This window comes from Centruroides vittatus, unplaced genomic scaffold (assembly GCF_030686945.1).
Source record: "Centruroides vittatus isolate TY-2023 unplaced genomic scaffold, ASM3068694v2 contig_2073, whole genome shotgun sequence".
In the NCBI taxonomy this organism is placed as follows: domain Eukaryota; kingdom Metazoa; phylum Arthropoda; class Arachnida; order Scorpiones; family Buthidae; genus Centruroides; species Centruroides vittatus.
The window spans coordinates 604,996-623,694 of NW_027121287.1; the positions used below are offsets into that span (position 1 = coordinate 604,996).

The 18,699-nt window shown below is 34.1% G+C and overlaps 1 protein-coding gene across 11 annotated transcripts in view; it reads right to left on the bottom strand.

Moving 5' to 3' along the window:
• Nucleotides 1-18,699, bottom strand: part of LOC136970639 (microtubule-actin cross-linking factor 1-like) — a 157,372-nt gene that overhangs the window by 118,777 nt on the left and 19,896 nt on the right. For 10 of the 11 annotated variants that reach the window (XR_010880010.1, XM_067265095.1, XM_067265096.1 and 7 more), the window contains one exon: nt 12,648-12,740. Coding sequence is in view for 10 of the 11 variants with exons in the window: in XM_067265095.1 (XP_067121196.1) it covers nt 12,648-12,740 (93 nt within the window). In the remaining variant the exon portion in view is untranslated. Of the gene's footprint in view, nt 1-6,645; nt 7,498-12,647; nt 12,741-18,699 lie in introns of those variants that run through there. The other variant, XM_067265092.1, reaches the window with a different exon arrangement.

An 18,699-nucleotide genomic window follows, 5' to 3' on the forward strand; every position in this document is an offset into this window, starting at 1 on the left:
GTTTTAAAACGAGGGATTTACTGTCATTTTTATATATCAAGATGAAATATTTAATAAATAAACCTCTTAAAGCCCAAACAACAGTAGGCACACGCAGCTATTCTTCGACTCCTTAAAAAATAATACTGTACAAAGTACAACCGGCCTTTATCCACCTAAAGCCCACTCTCTCAAAAGCTTATGTATGAGATAAAAGTATATAAAATGTATTTTCAAGAATAAAAAATTGTATTTATACGGCTGTTTGGCTCTGAAAAAATTTTACGAGTGCATTCTACCTTTATTGTACATCGGAATTTAACGAGAATCGTTCGTTTTATAGAAAAGCTCGTTAAAAGTTTCGTTTATTTTTCTGTGACGTGATTTTTCTAAATTCAAAAATTTTAAAGCGAAATTAAATAGTTACGTATTAAGTCACTCCTTCTTGCGGATTGATCTAATTAATATAATTATTTTTAAAAAGACGATTTGTCGTGGCACGTTGTCCTGCGGGCAAAAAGGGCGATTGCCCGAAGCCCAAACCAATCTTCCATACGAGGAAATTCCCCAGAAGTAAATTGTCTGAAGTCGGCACTACCCGGAGGTCCCCTAATTCAAATTTGCGTAACGCATACGGGCCTTTCTCCCTCCACCAAATAATGATGTATGTAAAAATGTGAGGATCTAAGTTGCGGCTTGCTTAGCGTATATGCAAATTAGATTTAGTCCTATTTTTAGTTTTAAATTTATCAATTTTCGAGGCAGCCTCTTAAGATTGCCTGTGGCACTAAATCGTAATTGGTTAGAAGAATAAATTTTGCCCATTTTAAGTGCTTTTGAGCCCAATTTCTTTAGACGGCATTATATAGATATGAATATAGAACAGAAATATTAGTAATGAACTGTGAGACGAGGCCCTTAAGAAGGCCATGCTCATAGGTTAATGAGGTCCTGTCCGTTGTGGTACTAAACTAATCTTCAGCACTCTTAAAAATTTAAGCTAAATTAGAATTTTATAAGCATTTTTATGGAATAATTGACGTTAAAATATTCCAAAAATCATTAATTTAACGAAATATTTTAAACTCGAATATCTTTATTAAAGATTAAAACAAAAAAAAACCCATTTGTGAAAATGAAAACCGATAGCCTAATTCAATTACTTCGTCAATAAAGAAGTTCATTAACAATTTAATAATACCACCTCCGAATAACGGACATTGAATGGAACAAAATATGGCCTTGTTTGTTTGAATGTTTTTTTGAACGTACTTTTGTTTAAAACAAAAAAAAATTCTCCAGGAAATTGTCGCTGTTTAGAGGTGTCCGCTATTGGAGGTTCCACTGTATTAGATTAATAAAACCGGCTATAAAATTACCTTTAAAGATGTGAATTAAGTCATTTTAATTAGATTAATTAGTAAATTAATCTGATTAGATAATAACTAAATTTCACGAGATGCAGAATCTTCATCCCAAGCATCTTCGCATTATTAGATCCACATAAAAAAAAACCTGTATAAAGACTATTTTATTACGTGTCATGTAATTTGTATGCGGATGAGTAATCTTTTAATTTGTTCAATGGAACTGGCCATATCAAATATTCATTTTTTGTTTTTTTTTTACATTTACAAGAACATTTTCTGTGCTCGAAGCTGCTCTGATCTTGCGTACAGAACCTCTCGAATCACAAGTTCAAGAGGTTCTCTACGCACAAAAATCTACGTTTTATAAATTAATTACATATAAATTCGATTAAAAACGTACAAAATCATAAATTTAATCACTGAAGTATATTATTTTCTAGATATTTTCTATAATAATTGCGTGTATAATTTACAAGACAGATACTGAAATATACTTAATTCCATTCACCTCCCTAGTTAAATAGAATGATTTCGTTTAATAGCGAAGGGTTTGGATCCGAACATAATTAGACAAATGGCCTATTCTATAATGTTATTTGGTACACGATGCCCTAAATCCATTCTAAGTTGAGACGTCCTAAATACAGATATTCGTTTAATTAATGAAGTGAATCCTCGTGTTTATGAATATCTTAGCTTCGATATCGATGGTATAACCTTTAAAGAATTGTTATCTATGTAATACATATATATTTGGCATGAATTTCTTGCCTTTAAAGATTCGCTATTACTAGAAAAAATAATGCAATTTATTATTTATTGCGGCATAAAAATATTATTGATCCTTTTAAAATTAGACTCGCTCCGAGTACTTTCTTGAAAATTAATGCAACTTTCTAGAATTTTATCTGATTTATAATTTCTTTCATATAAAGGGCGACCCATAATTTTGTTAATTTTATAATAATTAGTGAAACGGGTTCAAACCAGTTCGGAGCAGTTTCACTTATTTTCCATGACTCGGCCACTACAGTTCCATGCATTGTTCCATTTTATGTTTATGGCGCCTGAATCATAAACTTAGTTTATATCAGTGTTGTTCATTTTGTAAGACTGATAAAAGTATAATAAAAATTATTCGATATAAATGGAATAATTGCCTACCGAAGAGTTTCTGAACGTTAAACCACCCCTTTGTCGAGTGATTTACAAAGTAATAGACAAGGGGAATGCCATTTGGTGCACTTATTTTAATTCCGTTAACAGAAGCTCCAACCAGTTAACTCTTTCGGACCATCCTCAGATATTCGGCTTTTAAACTGTTTAAAAATTATAATTTTTCAGGCGTTTTTTCTATCGTAAAGAAGAGATCCTTGTGCCATTCCACTGCCGGAAACTGAAGTAAATTCGCCTTTCCACTAAGTTTACTTGACAATTGACAAAATGATAGAGGAGAACATTTAAAAAATGGTTTTAATGTGTTCTTCTAATATGTTAGTAGTAAAAACGTGAAATTTCTTAAATATTTTAAGAGTTTAGAGCAGAGTTTCTCGAGGCATCTTCGCTTCGAACATCATATGGAAGGAGACGATAGGAGCCTAAACAAAGCTTCTGTTAAGGAAGCGTAGTTAAAAATAAAATAAGGTTTATTTAACAAGAAATTAAGATAATAGATGAAGTGTTTGATAAACATTCTTAAATTAGCTTTTGAAGATCGTGTTGCGTCATTTGATTTTTCATCGCTCATCTCGGTTTACTGCATTTCTTAGCGTGGGGTGCCGAAGGTTTTATAAGCTCGAGATAAATGAAAAATAAAATATTTTATCTAATTTATATGATTCGACGATTAATATTGCTATTAATCTTTCCGTCTTTCATCTATCGGCATCATTAAATGCGATATTTTGAAGTAAACATGGTTTGGTTTCATCTTTACAAGAGGGGAGGCAATCCGTCTCGATGAGTCGCAAGTTTAAACATCGAAAAATTAATTAATTTTTCATAATTTTTAAATCAAATTCCATAGGAATTGTTCAGTTTAAAGTAGTTTTTATTAATAATTTTAATGTTTATTGGATTTTTCTCTTTATGAAAACTCGTATGTGACTCAATGCTTTAGTAGAGGCTTCATACATGGAGATATTTATAATTAGACTTAATCAATTTCCGTTGTTTGACTCGATATTCGATATAACGTAAATTTAAACTTCAGGAAAGTAAAAGAAGAACAAGTACAGCACTGTTATGTGATTTATGACAGGTATATATAGAATTCTACAACCGTAGAAGGAAGATAAATGGAGATGCAGCTATGAAGTTTAAGGTAAAGCTTCGTCACTTACCACAATATTTAAGTTAAATATATGTATATTAATTATTAAAATATCTTCGAGTTAAGGAGCCACTCGACAACAATGTTGCAACTTTTATTTCAATATGCAACTTCTTACAAAAAAACATTCTGTAAGCAAAATCCGCTCACGTTATTAAATATCAAAAGAATTTATGTGAAAGATAAATTCTTTAAATAAATAAAATGTGTCTATATATATATAATTTCTATATGGGTTATTGTTAGAAAAATATTTTTCATATCCGGCATGTCATCGTCTACTTAATGAACTCGTCCAGCTCTTCACTTCTCGTCATAACATCAACATCAAATAAATCCAACTCATTTTCTCTTTATTTTTAAATAAAAACATCCTCTACGCAGTCTAGAAGTAAATTAAAGTGCCTACTAAATATAAAAAATACCCCACACTTTATATAATAAGCCTATATATAGAAGAGTGCCAGCGAGGCCTCAAATTTGTCAATGGAGTGAGCTTCGTCTCGCCTCTCCATGCCTTAATTAAATATATATATATATATATATATATATATTTTAAGGGTTTGCAGAGTATTAATTATCTATTTTTTGTAAATATTTATCCATATATAATTTAATACGGAATTAAATAAGGAAGAAAAATGTGCGGTATCAAAAATCAATACGGCATCTCCGGTGTCTCGAATGCAATATATCTTGTTACAAAACTGTATTATACTGTATTGTATCTTTTAAAATAGAATTTCCTATATTTGGGTATTATATAATTTCATTTATGTTATATTTTATTTTTTAAATAACAAGGCAAATTAAAGAGTATTGAGGAAGTACTTGGTGTAAAAATAATTTCGTACCAATTTATTATTTTATTTTTCAACCTTACAAGATAAAGACATTAAGAAAGGGTCGAACTAAAAATCTCAGGTTGTAAAAATAGGGCGTATGTGCTTTGCATGTGAAAAGGCGTCGTTTCCTGTCAAAAAGTTTTCGTGAGGGCCCCGAGGCAATATATTCCGAGTGAAGAATTCTAGGTAAAATAATATAATACTGATAAATATTATGGAGCTTGGTAGGAAAAATTAATAATCGCCCCTCCAAGCTCCATATATTCGTGCCATTAGGGCCTCCGACAGAAGGAATCTAGAGAAAAATTCCTCTATAAATTAATGCTATTTCTACTAACAGAAATGGAAATAAAATCTTTACCACAGTTTTATTATTATTATTATTATTATTAATAATAAATAAACATTCTACGTATTTCGTTTGGTAAAAAATATGCTAATGGGATCCCTCTAACCCGGGCCCCATACAAGCTCTCCACGGCCCTGCACGTATATTACATAAAGTGACGTACGCCTCGATAATTTTAATTTTTACAGTTGTCTGTTTACCAAAATCAGTCAGAAATTCTATTAAAATAGTCTGATTAACGATAAAATAGTGGCGTAAGTGACAAACTTCGGAAGACGGGGATGGATTTAGATACGTAGGCGCCTTAAGAGGCCCTTCTCCTGCTCAAATATTAATAAACTTAAAAGATATAAAGCTTGGTAACGAGGCCGTAAGTTGTGTCTTACGTATGTTATGTGTTAATCCGGTCTTATCGAATATCTATCTCTTACGCAATTTTAGAAAGGAAAATTCATCATTTTCTGCAAATTTCTGGCATTTATACGAAATTATTATTAATTTTTTTCGGAAAATTTTAAATGTCATCCTTGCCTAAATATAACTCATCTGCAACAATATTTTAACCGTAATCATCGATACATTTCTACTTAAGGAAGTCGAGCCGTGTGAAGTAACACAATTAGTCATCGAGATCATCGATTTTTTTGCAAATAACCGTGATTAAATATATAAATTAATGCAATTTGCGTGACTAAAAAAACATGGAGGAAAAGCTTACAAAATTGATTTCGAACTCGACGTTGCAAAATGCTCTTAACCTTCGAGTAAACCACCCTAACAGCCGTTTGTAATTGGTGTAATTCGTCTATCCGTAATTACGCACGAATAATCCCTGCAAAAATTACCCGTTAAGAGCATTCTTATAGTTTAAAACCATACCAAATATGGGATGGGGAGGAGAAATTAATGCATTCGGGTCAATATTGCATAATCTACAGACAGTGGTTCGAGTGTTACTAGACTTTTTAATCCAGAATTCGCGTTGCTTCGAACGATACTAAGATTTTTTAAAATAATAATTAACTTTTAGGGATGATTTTAATTGTTTCGTAATTAAAATCTATAGTTTTGGGCGTTTTACCCGTACGCGAAGTCGAGTCGGGTACCAGACGTAGCGTAGGACGAACTACCTACAAAATCCTTCTCCTTGCAGTAAAACTTCAAGGTTATGCCCACATTTAACTCATAGGTAAATTGTAAAAATGTAAGGTATTTTTTTAAAATTTAATTGTCTACGATAGTGTTAATTTGACGTAGTGGTGTAGTGGAAGTTCGTAATCGCTTTCAGGAAGGATGTGAATGTTTTCTCTGTCTAGATAGATTACTATTGAAAGGGAGTAGTGTCTGCGTATATATATATATACAAAAAATAAATAAATAAAAATAAAGAGTACATAGACTCCTGTCCTCATTTTCTTGTAGGAGAAAAGGATAAAGAAGAATGAGGACGCCTACATTAAGCGAAATTCCTCTACAATGTTTGCGTAACTTTAACTCGAATTTATACATCGCATCGGTATTTCGAGTAGAAATGGTAAACTCGGAGCCATCATTTAGTGAAATTTAACGTTAATTTGCTTTTTTATCCAAGAAATTTGGCATTTTTGGTGCGCATCGCCGAGCTGACCCGTCGGTTTGATGCGTAAGTAAGAGTAAAGCCATTGTTAATAGGGTACCAGCAGGTGGCAAAGAAGACGCGAGATGACGTTCGGAGATAAGGAAGGAGCGTGCGCTTGTTTATTTCGGGTTAAGCGATTATTTTAAGCTTACCTTTCCCGTCGTACGGACTTGTGTCTTGACGACTCTCTTAGTACGTTTGACTTCGGCGGGAGAGTGTGGTTCCAGATGCCTCCGACACCTGGCACTACTCTGATAACTAGGGCTTTCCGTAGTGGTAACGGTGCTGACTACTTGACCGTCGCTTCCTTTGATGGTGGTTACGGTTTGACGCGTTACGCGCGTCGTACGGACCGAGGAGGTGGCGTGACTTTCGGAACCGGTGGCACCTTTGGCGCGCCTCATTTCGAAGCGTAACAGATAAACGACGACGGTGACAACGGAACACAGAAGGGTTATCAGGGCCGAGAAAGGCCAGACGGATGGACAGTAACAGACTTCAGTAGAATGGAGTTGTATGTGGACAATTACTAAAGACACGACGGCACAAACGACAGTTACGAAAGCAGTACCTAAGACGGTAACCACTCTGATACTGGAATAAGTCGGTGGACGCCCCATGGCTTCCTTTTAAATAGAACGCCCCTTTTGCCTTAACGGGAAGACTTCGGTGGCTGGACGGGTTGTTAGTTGGCCGTCCAGTGGATGGTGGAGGCGCACGTGTCGGCAGAACACGTCCCACGCCGACAACACCGCTCGGGACACAACACTGCGTCACCCTGCGACAGACGGAGCTAACAGACGGAACGACTTTCGATCGATGGAGATGAGCGGTGGCATGCGCCACGCCACACGTTTTTAAACGTTTGGCTTTTAATACTCGAAACTGCGACTATTCAAATCTGGTTTGGGGTGAGGAAAATTCGCTGCAAGGACGGCGCTATATGCGGGTACGACTCGTTTGTTTTCTATTCGGCATCTGACGTCATGGCCGACCAATGTTTCAATGAGAGGTACATCAATGCAGCTGGCATCCGACCAACTAAGCGGATAACACAAGCGAAAAAAGCCGTGTTAATTCCTGCCCGTACCGGGGAAATCGTTTAGAAAACATCTAAAGATACGCGGCATAACATTATTCGTTAACTCTACAGTTCCTCTCGACTTTACTAACACAGATCTACGTTGTCTTAGAAATTCAGACAGAAGCCATAATGTTTTGTCTACGGGGCAAGAAACCAGCTTCCCGAAGGCTCTTTTATAAACCCCCATTCGATTTTCACAGTCAGTTAATTCAATTTAGCATCTTTCTTCCACAAATACGACCAATAAACTGCATTTTTACTTAAAATAAGCTTAATTAAAAAATAATAATATTAATGTTTACTTCCCATCATCGATCACCGCGGCCCAAATCTAAACAACCGCTAAAGCACAATACATTAATTAAAAATAATCATAAAATTTTATGTAAAAATCTACTTAAAGACATGACAAATGAATAATTTAAAAAGCATTTTTCTGTATAATTAAATATTCATTTATTTAAAGCAGTTGGGAAAAAGTGCATTAATCAAAATCAATTTTTGGACGGAATAAATTATATTCCGACAAAAGTAAAAAACACTTTACAATATAACTCTTATCGTTTTTAAACGGGAAAAATGTAGGCTAAGTCGAATGCAGTGTTTTAAGATTGTGAAACTGGTGATGAAACACGTTCTATTCAAAGAATCGCAACTCGGAGAAAAACGAAAATAAAAATTGCCCTTAAACCGGTCTGAGTCTCCTTCCTACATCCCAAAATAATTATTTATATATTCAATAAAATCACTAAATTGTTTATAATTTAATATATGAAATCTCAGGCGCCCGCTTCTATTTTATCCAGCTATAAGGCGCCTAGAGAGCGCCATTTTCCTACTTAAACTACTAAAGAATCCCTGCCTTTTACGCCATTTGGCTTCTATTTATTGTAAACTGTTATATAAATCTGTTAGCGATAAGCGGAACTCGAAGATAAGTCATTAAAATTTGAATTGTGTGCGCGAGGTCCCAGACGGTAAATAATGATGCAATAAGCACGTGGGTGGTTCGGGGTTCCGCCAAATATGTTTTGTCGCAACTTATTTTTTTCTTTTTAATTTATAAATCAACCTACTTTTGACACATCGCTGATACACGAGATATCGGATGATTAGTCATTGTTTTCCTACATTCTTCTATTTGTGTAGCGCTTATCTCCTTATGGTGGAGATAGTTTGGATAACTTCTACACTTTGAACTCGACCGTACCGCTCGAATGCGTGCGATGTAGAACGAAAGTTTAACTTTGATATAGATTAATTTTTAGTGCCTTTAATGACGATAAAAACGGAAGGATTTCGTAAAGTCTGTTGGGGAAGTTTAAGTCGCGTAATTGGCGTGGTCGTATCGTAGTTTTTTCCCATAATTAGTCTGAACGCGACGCGACGCGGCGTGGCGCGGCGCGTGTCGAGCGCGACGTGTAAAACGTCAATCGACTTCCGCTTGTGATTTTAAACCGTGCCTTTGTTCGCAGGCAGACGTACGAATTCGTACATCATTCCAAAACTAGTTGTATCGTGTGGAGAACGCGTTAAAATACACGTTACAATCGAGACTCCATTTTTTCACGTGTCAAACTAAGGGAAAATATGTGTAGTGGCGGGTAATTTATGGCTCGACTCTAATTTTAGTTATAAACTTCATAATTAATGTATAAAGGCAGAGACAAGTTTATCCGAAGGCTAAAAGATACGAGCGCCGTATCAAAAGGTGTAAAGATAATGAACTCATTATCGTTAAGCAGTGATAAAGGTCGCGAGTGGGCACGGTATCTGGATGACATTGGATCGACCGGACGAAATTGTGCCCCCGTGCCCCCTGCGTACGAGACGTAAATATTGCACCGTTTTCGTGACGTCACAAGCGACAGGCTCATTTAACTCCTTGTATGGTAGAACGAGAACAGGTGCGTGGGCGTTGCGGGAACCAGTTTTAGTGGGTGGCTGTGGTTACACTCTACCCCCGCTCTTAAGATTCTAAATATTATTAAATCCCCATTATACCACTTCCCGTCGATGTTTGGGTGCGACTTATTAAGAAGTGACAATAGCGCAATAAACGGGATCAATGCTACGAAACGTACGTGGAACAACCGCACTAAACCACATTAATTCTTCTTTTTAAAGCGGATAAAAAAATGTTAAACGCTCGAGATAATTTCGGATTAGGGGTGGAATGCCGAGGGAATTTGTAGATTAGACAGATGTTTTTCTAGTGCTAGCCCGCGGGATGCTCCCACACCGATATGAATCATTGTTTCCCACACAATTCGCCCACGTTTCAACCTTTATTGGTGCGATTTCACAAGAAGTAAAACCATAAATTTATCTACTTTAAGACGAAAAGTAATCAAAACTATTGTCGTCTACAGAAAAGAGCACGCGCTAAAAATTCGCAGGTGCAAATTCAGCACCTGTACACGAGCAGGTGGAGAGAGGAGCCGGAAAGAATGGCGAAGTAAGCAATTCATATCCATTCGAAATCAAGTGGTACTAATGGTAATAACGAGTCATGTTTATCCCAGTTACGGGGGGTTAGAATCGTGGATCTAAAACCGTGCACGATTTAATTGTGCAGACTTTATAAATTTCCGTAATTCCATTCCAAAAAATCCGGAATTCTTGCGCTTTCCGGCATTCTCGCAACCGGGAAAAAGTAAAGCAAGTGCCGGAAACGGAATTAATTCAAAAAAAGTGACCTTCTCTAATCGTTCAGATTGAACAATAAGATTATGAAAGAGATATTATACATATTTATAGGCTTAAATATAGTGATTACAATAAATAATATGGAAGAAGTTACGACAGTTTTGTACGGTTATTGAATAAACTTTTTAGTATTTGCTTATTTATTTTATTGCCGAATGACCTTGCAAACGGGAAAAGGAAGCGTTCGAATGACCCTAATGACCCCCGTAACTCGTTTGAAACGCCGCCCATACGCTTATAAAGATCGGTTGCAGTTGGACAGGGAAGAACACGCAACAATTTTTTTTTTTCTGTTGCGCATAATGCAAAATAAACCTCATTCGGGGATGCCGTCTTTTAAGGAAAATCAATTTTAATTTGCCAGCGAATAAACGTAAAAAAGTAAATAATCACGCCAAATATCAGGTGAAGGAAAGCAGGATACTTTCAATTACGTAACAGATAATAAATTTCACTTAAATGTCGCTCCTAGACACAGGAAGGGTTGGAAAATAAAGTGTTAATCAACTTACATAATCGTCTCTTATTATTTTTTTACAACTATAACTCTAGCAGAAAATTTTATATATTAATTAAATTGAACTCAATTAGAACTTAATTAATTAAATAAATTCGAAATTAATTAATGACGAACAAAAATTAATTCATTACTTAAAAGTGCATATAGTGTTTCCGAAAACATAGTTGGTATTTTTTACGCCAGATGGAGCCACAGTCAAAATACGCTTTCCAGTTTTTATTCCTGGTAAAAACTCGTAAATACATATTTCGTCTTACCTGTTTATTTATTTATAATATTTAAAAAATAGAAAGTAAATATATAAGTACGTACGTATATCACGTGTAAAAAACATACACACGTCGAAGCAGTCTCGGGCGATATCGATTCTCCAGAGCATTAACACGCGGCCAGTTTTTAAACGATGGTCAATAATTTATAAAATTCCCAATTTAGGAGGAAATTTACGGCTCTTACCTAAAATTTTCCCTCTTAAATGTTAGTTATATATTAATTTCTGTTGATCGAAATTAACGGAAGCTTCACGGGCTGGATCGACCGCCTATTCGGGTACACTAGCGAACGGGAACCATAAGCCCAGGGGGTAGAAAATGCTTTTTTTCCGCAGAAACTGTACAACTCGCGATGACAAATGCGAATTATCTTTTAAAATGGTTAACAGACTTTGAGCACCTGTCGATTCGTGTTCTTTTTTCGGTGGCCTTTCTCTAACGTTTCGCAATTTAAAAATTAAAATAATAATGATAAAAAGATTATAACATTAACTCTTCTAGCATTAAGCGAAATTTAATTGTAGAAAAATAAAATTAATTAAGAAAACAATTAAATAATAATAAAATGAAATTTAAAAAACGAGCCATCCGAGAAGTGTAATGGCCAGGGAAGTGTGTAGGCTACTGACTACAGTTAAAACTCTTCCAAAACGGAACCTTAATAAAAAGGAAACCTGCCTAAATGGGAAAAGGCTGTTAAAAAAGAAAAGCGGAAAAAATATTGGGCACCGTACGAATCCGTTTTACGCAGTTCGTTTTAAAATTAAATAAAATAAATGAAATTTAAAGGTCTCGAGCCTAAAGGTTTCTAGAAATAACATAAACTCTGTTCGTAATTTATCCCTAGTTATTTTCTATGAACAATCATAAATTTTGGACTGTAAAAATGTTATAAACAATCATTTATTTTAATGTTTTTAGCAATTTACATAAATAAACAATGTTAATATTTTGTTTGTCCGTCCGTACCGGTTCAACTAATCTCTAGAAAATTACGAGTTAGACACTTGGAATTTTCTGGGGATCCAAAATTCCAAAAATGACTACAATATTTTTAGCAATTTAAGTAAACAAATAATCTTAACATTTTGATTCGTTTGCTTTGTTCGTAGAACAGCGCGTTAGACTGGACGTCGGTATCTGTCCAATAAATCTCTGAAAATTATGACAGAAAGTCGAAAGTTTTCTGGACAATTTTTCCGTCCAAAAAGTTCATAAATAATAATATATTTTAATATTTTTAGTGGCTTAAATAAATAACCAATGCTAGCGTTTTGCTCGCCTTTCTGTCGTTTATAATACGTCCGTTTGTTCGTCGGTATCGGTTCAATGAATCTCACGAAAATGTCGAGGTCGAAACTCGAATTTCCTGGGTAATTTTAAATTATTTTAACCGCCAAGTGAGAACCGAAACTCGGTTAACCGCTGTAAAATGTTAAGCTGACTTTTAAGGCCGTCCCGTATTTGTAAAAACTGGGAGTAGAAATCCTAAGGACCGGCCGACTTCCGGTGGTGGTAGTCGCGCCGTAGTTAACCGACTTTCGGGGCCAAATTAAAAACAAATCTTACCTGAAAGTGCAAAATAATAGTCCAAATTAATCCCAGAGTTAATTTTGGATTTCCGTCAACAATGTCTTCCGGTCGGATGTTCACTAATTTTATCTATTTACAATAATAAATAATATAATCAGAACCATTGGCCGTTAAAAATTATAAAATGAGTAAATAATTTATATTTAATCATTTATTTTTTAAATGTTTATCCTAAAGTGGATCTCCTTAAGCAATTATTTAACTAGACGACCTTCTAGTTAGTCGTTTCTAAAACTAACGATGGTAAAACTTTTCTCAAGGACATCATCACTCGATCTCGAGCACACAACTCACTAAACAATGCCCAGGTAATTATCAGAGTGGCGAATATTAAGAGAAGAATAAATGATATTTAATGTTTGGGTGTGACCGATTTTAATGGAAAGAAAAAATCCCCCACCATAAAAATATATACGAGTGAAAAGCATCCCTCCCGAGGACGTAGAAGAATAAGAGAATGTATCCGATACACAATGCTAATTTTACTACTCGATAGATTATCTGTCAAATTATGTAAATTTGTAACATAACATATCTATAAAGGTACCGTGTTTAGTGACAAATCACATAGAAATATACTAACGTAGACAAACTCGTTACAAGTTTTCATTTCTTTCAGCGAATACGATGACTTTATACACGAAAATTGAATTAAAAAATAGATGATCAATTTTATACTCGGTATTTTGCTTCGCGTGTTACACGAAAGAATGGGTAGAAACGGACAAAGATCTGCGGAAGGAAGCGATAGAGAAGAAGAAAAGCGGCGAGTGTGCAATAAGTGGAGTGTTTAATTTAAGAGGTCTGCAAAAGACGACGACGACGACTTTCAAAGTATTCGGAATAGCGTCATCTCTGACTACAGAATAGAAACGAGGAGACAATAACATCGATGTTCGTTGTCCAAACGAGGATACGAAATGGGATTTGGGCTAATCGTTGGTTCGTCTCTCATTTTTGGAGGCCCTCCGCGTCAAACCACACCAGACAAAACGAGATTGGGGCCTCGACGATTTCATTCTTTCCGAGACGTTCGTCGTCCTTATCATAATTTAAATATTTCGAAGTGGAATAGATTTTATAAATTTCAGAAAGTTTTATTTATTTGAAGAGAAAATTCATTTCGCGAAACTATTTATCGAAGGATTTTAACAAAGTCCCTTTATTAACAATCGAATTAATTTATTAACGAAGGGAGGACAAACTAATTTGTAAGTTTAAAAGATCTAAATTATATTTTTATTTTTAAAATTTGTAGAAAAGTAAATTTTAAATTTCTATTTTTAATTATGATGGATAAAGTTTATATTAACCCGTATAAATGAGAGTAATTTTAATATAACTCTCGACGGGAGAAGCAATTTAAAAGAAATTTTCAAATAAAAACCTTGTTTGAGAATTTATTATTAAATTCTTATTTAAAAATGAAAAATTAGTATAAAAAATTAATTACATTTCGTAAAGTAAAATAAGGAGCGAACAACGAATTTAGTTTATAAAAATTAAAAAATATAATCACAAAAGCATTAAATTAGTTTTAAATACTAATTTTAATTTTTATATACTTAAATAACCAATAAATTATATTATAAGGTATATATTTTTTCGGAAATCACTACGTTTTTTAAAGCGAGGAGAAGATTCTTCCATATTTAACGTTGTCTTTGTGTAGACGACATTAAACTCTGAATATTCCATACCGAGAAACGAGTTTTATCTCGGTGATGCCGAAGAGATTTATCACGCATCATCTACGGTACCTTTCTACAATGTTACAAACTGGTTCTCATTCTAAACTTACGGCAAACCGTAAACGACTCGAAAATATTTGAATAAAACATTATTGCACGCGGTGGCCTCATTACATCCGATAACTCCGATATTCATTGAAAGGTTTCGGCTGGTCCGACTTAGTTTGAGTAAACGGCTGGGACTAAAAATACGATTCGGGTATCAAATTAAAGCTCTTATTCTGTAGACGATGCCGCCGAAGAGAAATTTCGGAAAGGTGCGACGGTTCGGGAGAGGCCGAGTGACAAAGGTACAACGTTAAGTCTGTGGGACAAACGTGTGGTGGTCCACCCGCCCGTTAACTTTAGCGCTTTCGTTATTGTAAATACCGAGATCAATAAATGTACATTCAAAAACTAATTACTTATGCCGCGAAATTCGGTTAGACTTAAATTGGGAAATCGGATTTCGGAATCGGTAGATCCCCGCTTTACGACCGTCCGCTTTTGCAACCGAATAAATTAGCTATTATAGCTGTATAAAATGCTCTATTTTCTTGGACCTTTCTGCGCGATACTATATAATTAAATGTGTTTTCTTTTTTCAGAAACGTAACCTCGATTTATTGTACCGAGCTCGAAATAACGACGGCTCGCTTTACGACGACTCGTTAGTGACGATTTCCGGGAACCGATTGGGTCATAAAAGTGGAGTCTTACTGTATTTGTCGCGTAATATCGTTTTAAAAGCTTAGATACGTTGTAAATTCACTCGAGGATAACGACGTATAACTTTGAGGCGTGATAAAAGAGAGAATTAAATTTCAAAATTTTTTTGCCAAATAAATGCGTTAATTTCTTTATTCTTCGCTTAAATTATAGAAAAGATGATAAATTTTCTTTACCGAAGTCTGTAGGATGCGGCTTCCTCTGACAATTTAAGCATTCTTTTTTTAAAAAATAACAAAGCCTTGTTCTATCGATTGACTGAAAACAGGAAACACGTAATGATAGGCGTGCTTCTCGAATGACATTGCAATTGACTGAAAGTCCCTTCGGGAATCAAAACACGGTCAGTATCTATCGTGGTAACGCCTTTCTGTATTTCCTCTTTGTACCGTGAATTACAGCAAAACAAAACATTATTTTAGTATTAGCCACGACAGCCATTTAGAACACTTAAAATGTCTGCGAGCTGCTAGTTTTAAAGTTCTAAACGCCTGTAATTTATTATAAAACTTATTATTCTAACGTAGAACTTCATAGCTTATCACTTTTCAAATAATGGCACTAGATTCAGCTGTACATAATAAACAAATGGCTTATTTTTAGTAAAAATCTATAATAGTATAAAGCCAAAGTAATGTATGCTGGGCGCAACAAACTACCGATGGAATCAGTCCTCACGAAATAAATTAATAAATAAAACTTAACACGATAATTCAATTAAATTAAATCAGAATTTAATTCTTAAGACGTTATCAAATTAGAATAACTTTAATATATAAAAAGTCAATAATATATTAAACCAATGACAACAAATGGAATAATGATTTTCTATAAGTATTAGATATTAATGGTGCGGTTTTTTTATATATTGTTTAAGTATGAATTTCCTTAAAAAAATTAATTGATTTAACTTCACAGTTAGTTCAACCGTTGTTATTTTGTCTGTACCGCATTTTATCAGAGACAAAGACTATTGGGTTTTATTCTCATCATTCTTTATTCCACTATGCATTTCGTCTATTTTGCGCCCCTCATCGGGTGTTACATTTCTACAAGTGGTAGAGAACACATTTATTACATTGATTATTGTAGTTGGATTTTTTATACAAGTTATATAAGATTATTACAGTTTTTTTTGTATATGTCATGAGGAATTATTACAATTATTAAGGAATAATGATTTTTTCCCTTAATTAATAATATTTTATAATTATAATTTCCTAATCAAAATTTTCAAACTTTTGTACGTAAAAATCATTTCCTAACTTTAAATAAATTAAAATAACTAACCAGATAGAAAGGATAATGAAGGAAATATCGGTTAAACGAAGGATGTTCCCGTTTAATCCTTAGCCAAGACCAGATTTACACTCGTGGCTAGGCCGGATTAACCCAGTTTGGGGCCCTAGACATTTTCTTCTTACCGGGCCCCCTCCCTCCCCGCCGGAAGTAACGTAAGAAGTAACATAATAATTTCTTTAGATTTTAGAATTCCCAATAACCATATAAAAAGCAATATATTTTTGTTTATTTGTTTATTATATACAGTTGTCCAACAGAAAAGTAAACTATCTTATTTACAAATCTTTTCAAAATAGACAGTTTGACCGGGCCCTAGACATTTGTCTCGTTTGTCTACGCCACGATCCGGCCCCGCTTGTTGCCCTAAACTAAAACATGTAACGGGCCCTTCCCCTCCACCAAATAACGATACACGCAAAAATAAGAGGCCCTAAGCCGCGGTTTGTTTACCTTATTTGTTAATCCAACTCTGTCCTTTGTATCACATCGATAGCGTTTTGTGTAATGTTTACCTTAAATATCAGATTTTATAGAAGAAAATGTTACTGATTTACAAGTAAAGCAAATGTGATTTGCATAGCATTCGAGTTTACAATCTTACCACACTTTTTACTGAATTAAGTATTTACAGTTGGTATATTTTTGTAACTAAAATCTATTCCTATATATTATACATAGTTTCTGTTTTTATTCCTCTATTGTGTAATTTTATAGAGTTTTCCGGAAATCGATACTGCAATCCTCACTTCTATCACTATTGATCTCTAGATTCTCTGAGAAGAAATAAATCTGTCTGGAATTTTTGTAGTGTTCCCAAATTAAGATCATCTACATCAGTTTCGTGTTGCAATATATCCAGTAATGTCTGGCTTACTTTATATATCATTTTATCTGGAATTTTTGCTTCATCTCTACTAAATTTTGTGTATTTTTTATTATTTCCAGACATTATATTCTTTCCACATAATGCTCCTTAATTTTTCTAGAATTTTATATCTTGTTAATGCTATATTTTAATACAAAATTTATATTTCACATTTTGTAATATTTTAAATTATTGACAGAACTTATATAATTATTTACATTAACTTTCTAATTATTAATTAGTTTGTAATTATATTCAAGGTGGTCTTAGACTAGTTGTGCCTCTGAATTATAACATATAGCATGCTCTTTCTCTTTACTAAATAATGATAAATGTAAAAATGTGAGGCCCTAAGCTACTGACTCGTAATGAGAGACCTTAAACTGCGGCTTGTTTAGTTATGTGCAAAATATAAATACGCTTTATGAAAGTCATTTATTAAAATTTTGTGGTTGGCATCCAATCATAATTAATTAATTTATTTTTAAATAATTCAAATATATAAATACATTTAAACGTATAAATTCTCAACCACTTAAATTATATTTTTATAGAGGAATTTTAGAATTTTGGAGATTTCTTAAACAAAATGCAAATTAGAAAGATGATAATTTAAAATTATGTAATCTATAAAATAGTATGATCTTTTGAAATGAGTTTAGATCATTGATGAGAAATTTATTAGTCGATAAATATTACGATAAAGTTAAAACCAACGATATATAAAGAGAAAAGCCAGACGAGGTGGCGGCCAGTCGCAAAAAGTGGGGCTTGGCTTCCTCTAAAACCCATTAAAATATACTAATAAATCGACGAAACAAATAAAAACATTCGGGAGTCTTTCCGTGTCCACGACCATTTGCTCTCGATCGAGAGATGCCAATATCTTATTGGCATCCTCTCAATATGGATCTGCATATATATTTCTATCGTACACCAGTTTAATATATTTTCAAATAATAAAAATTTAAAAAACTCCAAAGTTAAGATTCCGTGGGAATGGACAAAGTTCTAGCGCATAATACACCGGATATAACTATGGTTGAGGGAAAAAAGTGTGGATCGTCGACATTGCCATACCAGGAAACTCTCCGAGATCAAATAAAAAGAACAAAAAAAGATAATAAAATACCAAGATCTAAAGATTGGAATTCAAAAGTTATGGCACTAACCGGCAATTGTGGTACCAATAGTCATTGGCACACTGGCTGTTGTTCCAAAGCAATTTATTCCAGCACTCAGATCTGAAAATTGCAAAATTGCCATCAGTCAACTACACTACTGGGGTCCACACGTCTACTCTAATACATCTTAGATTCTTCCCAAAAATCTGATGTGTAAAAATGGCCAATATCGGAAATACAATTGGCAGCCGAGAAACAGTAAATAGTAACAACAATTA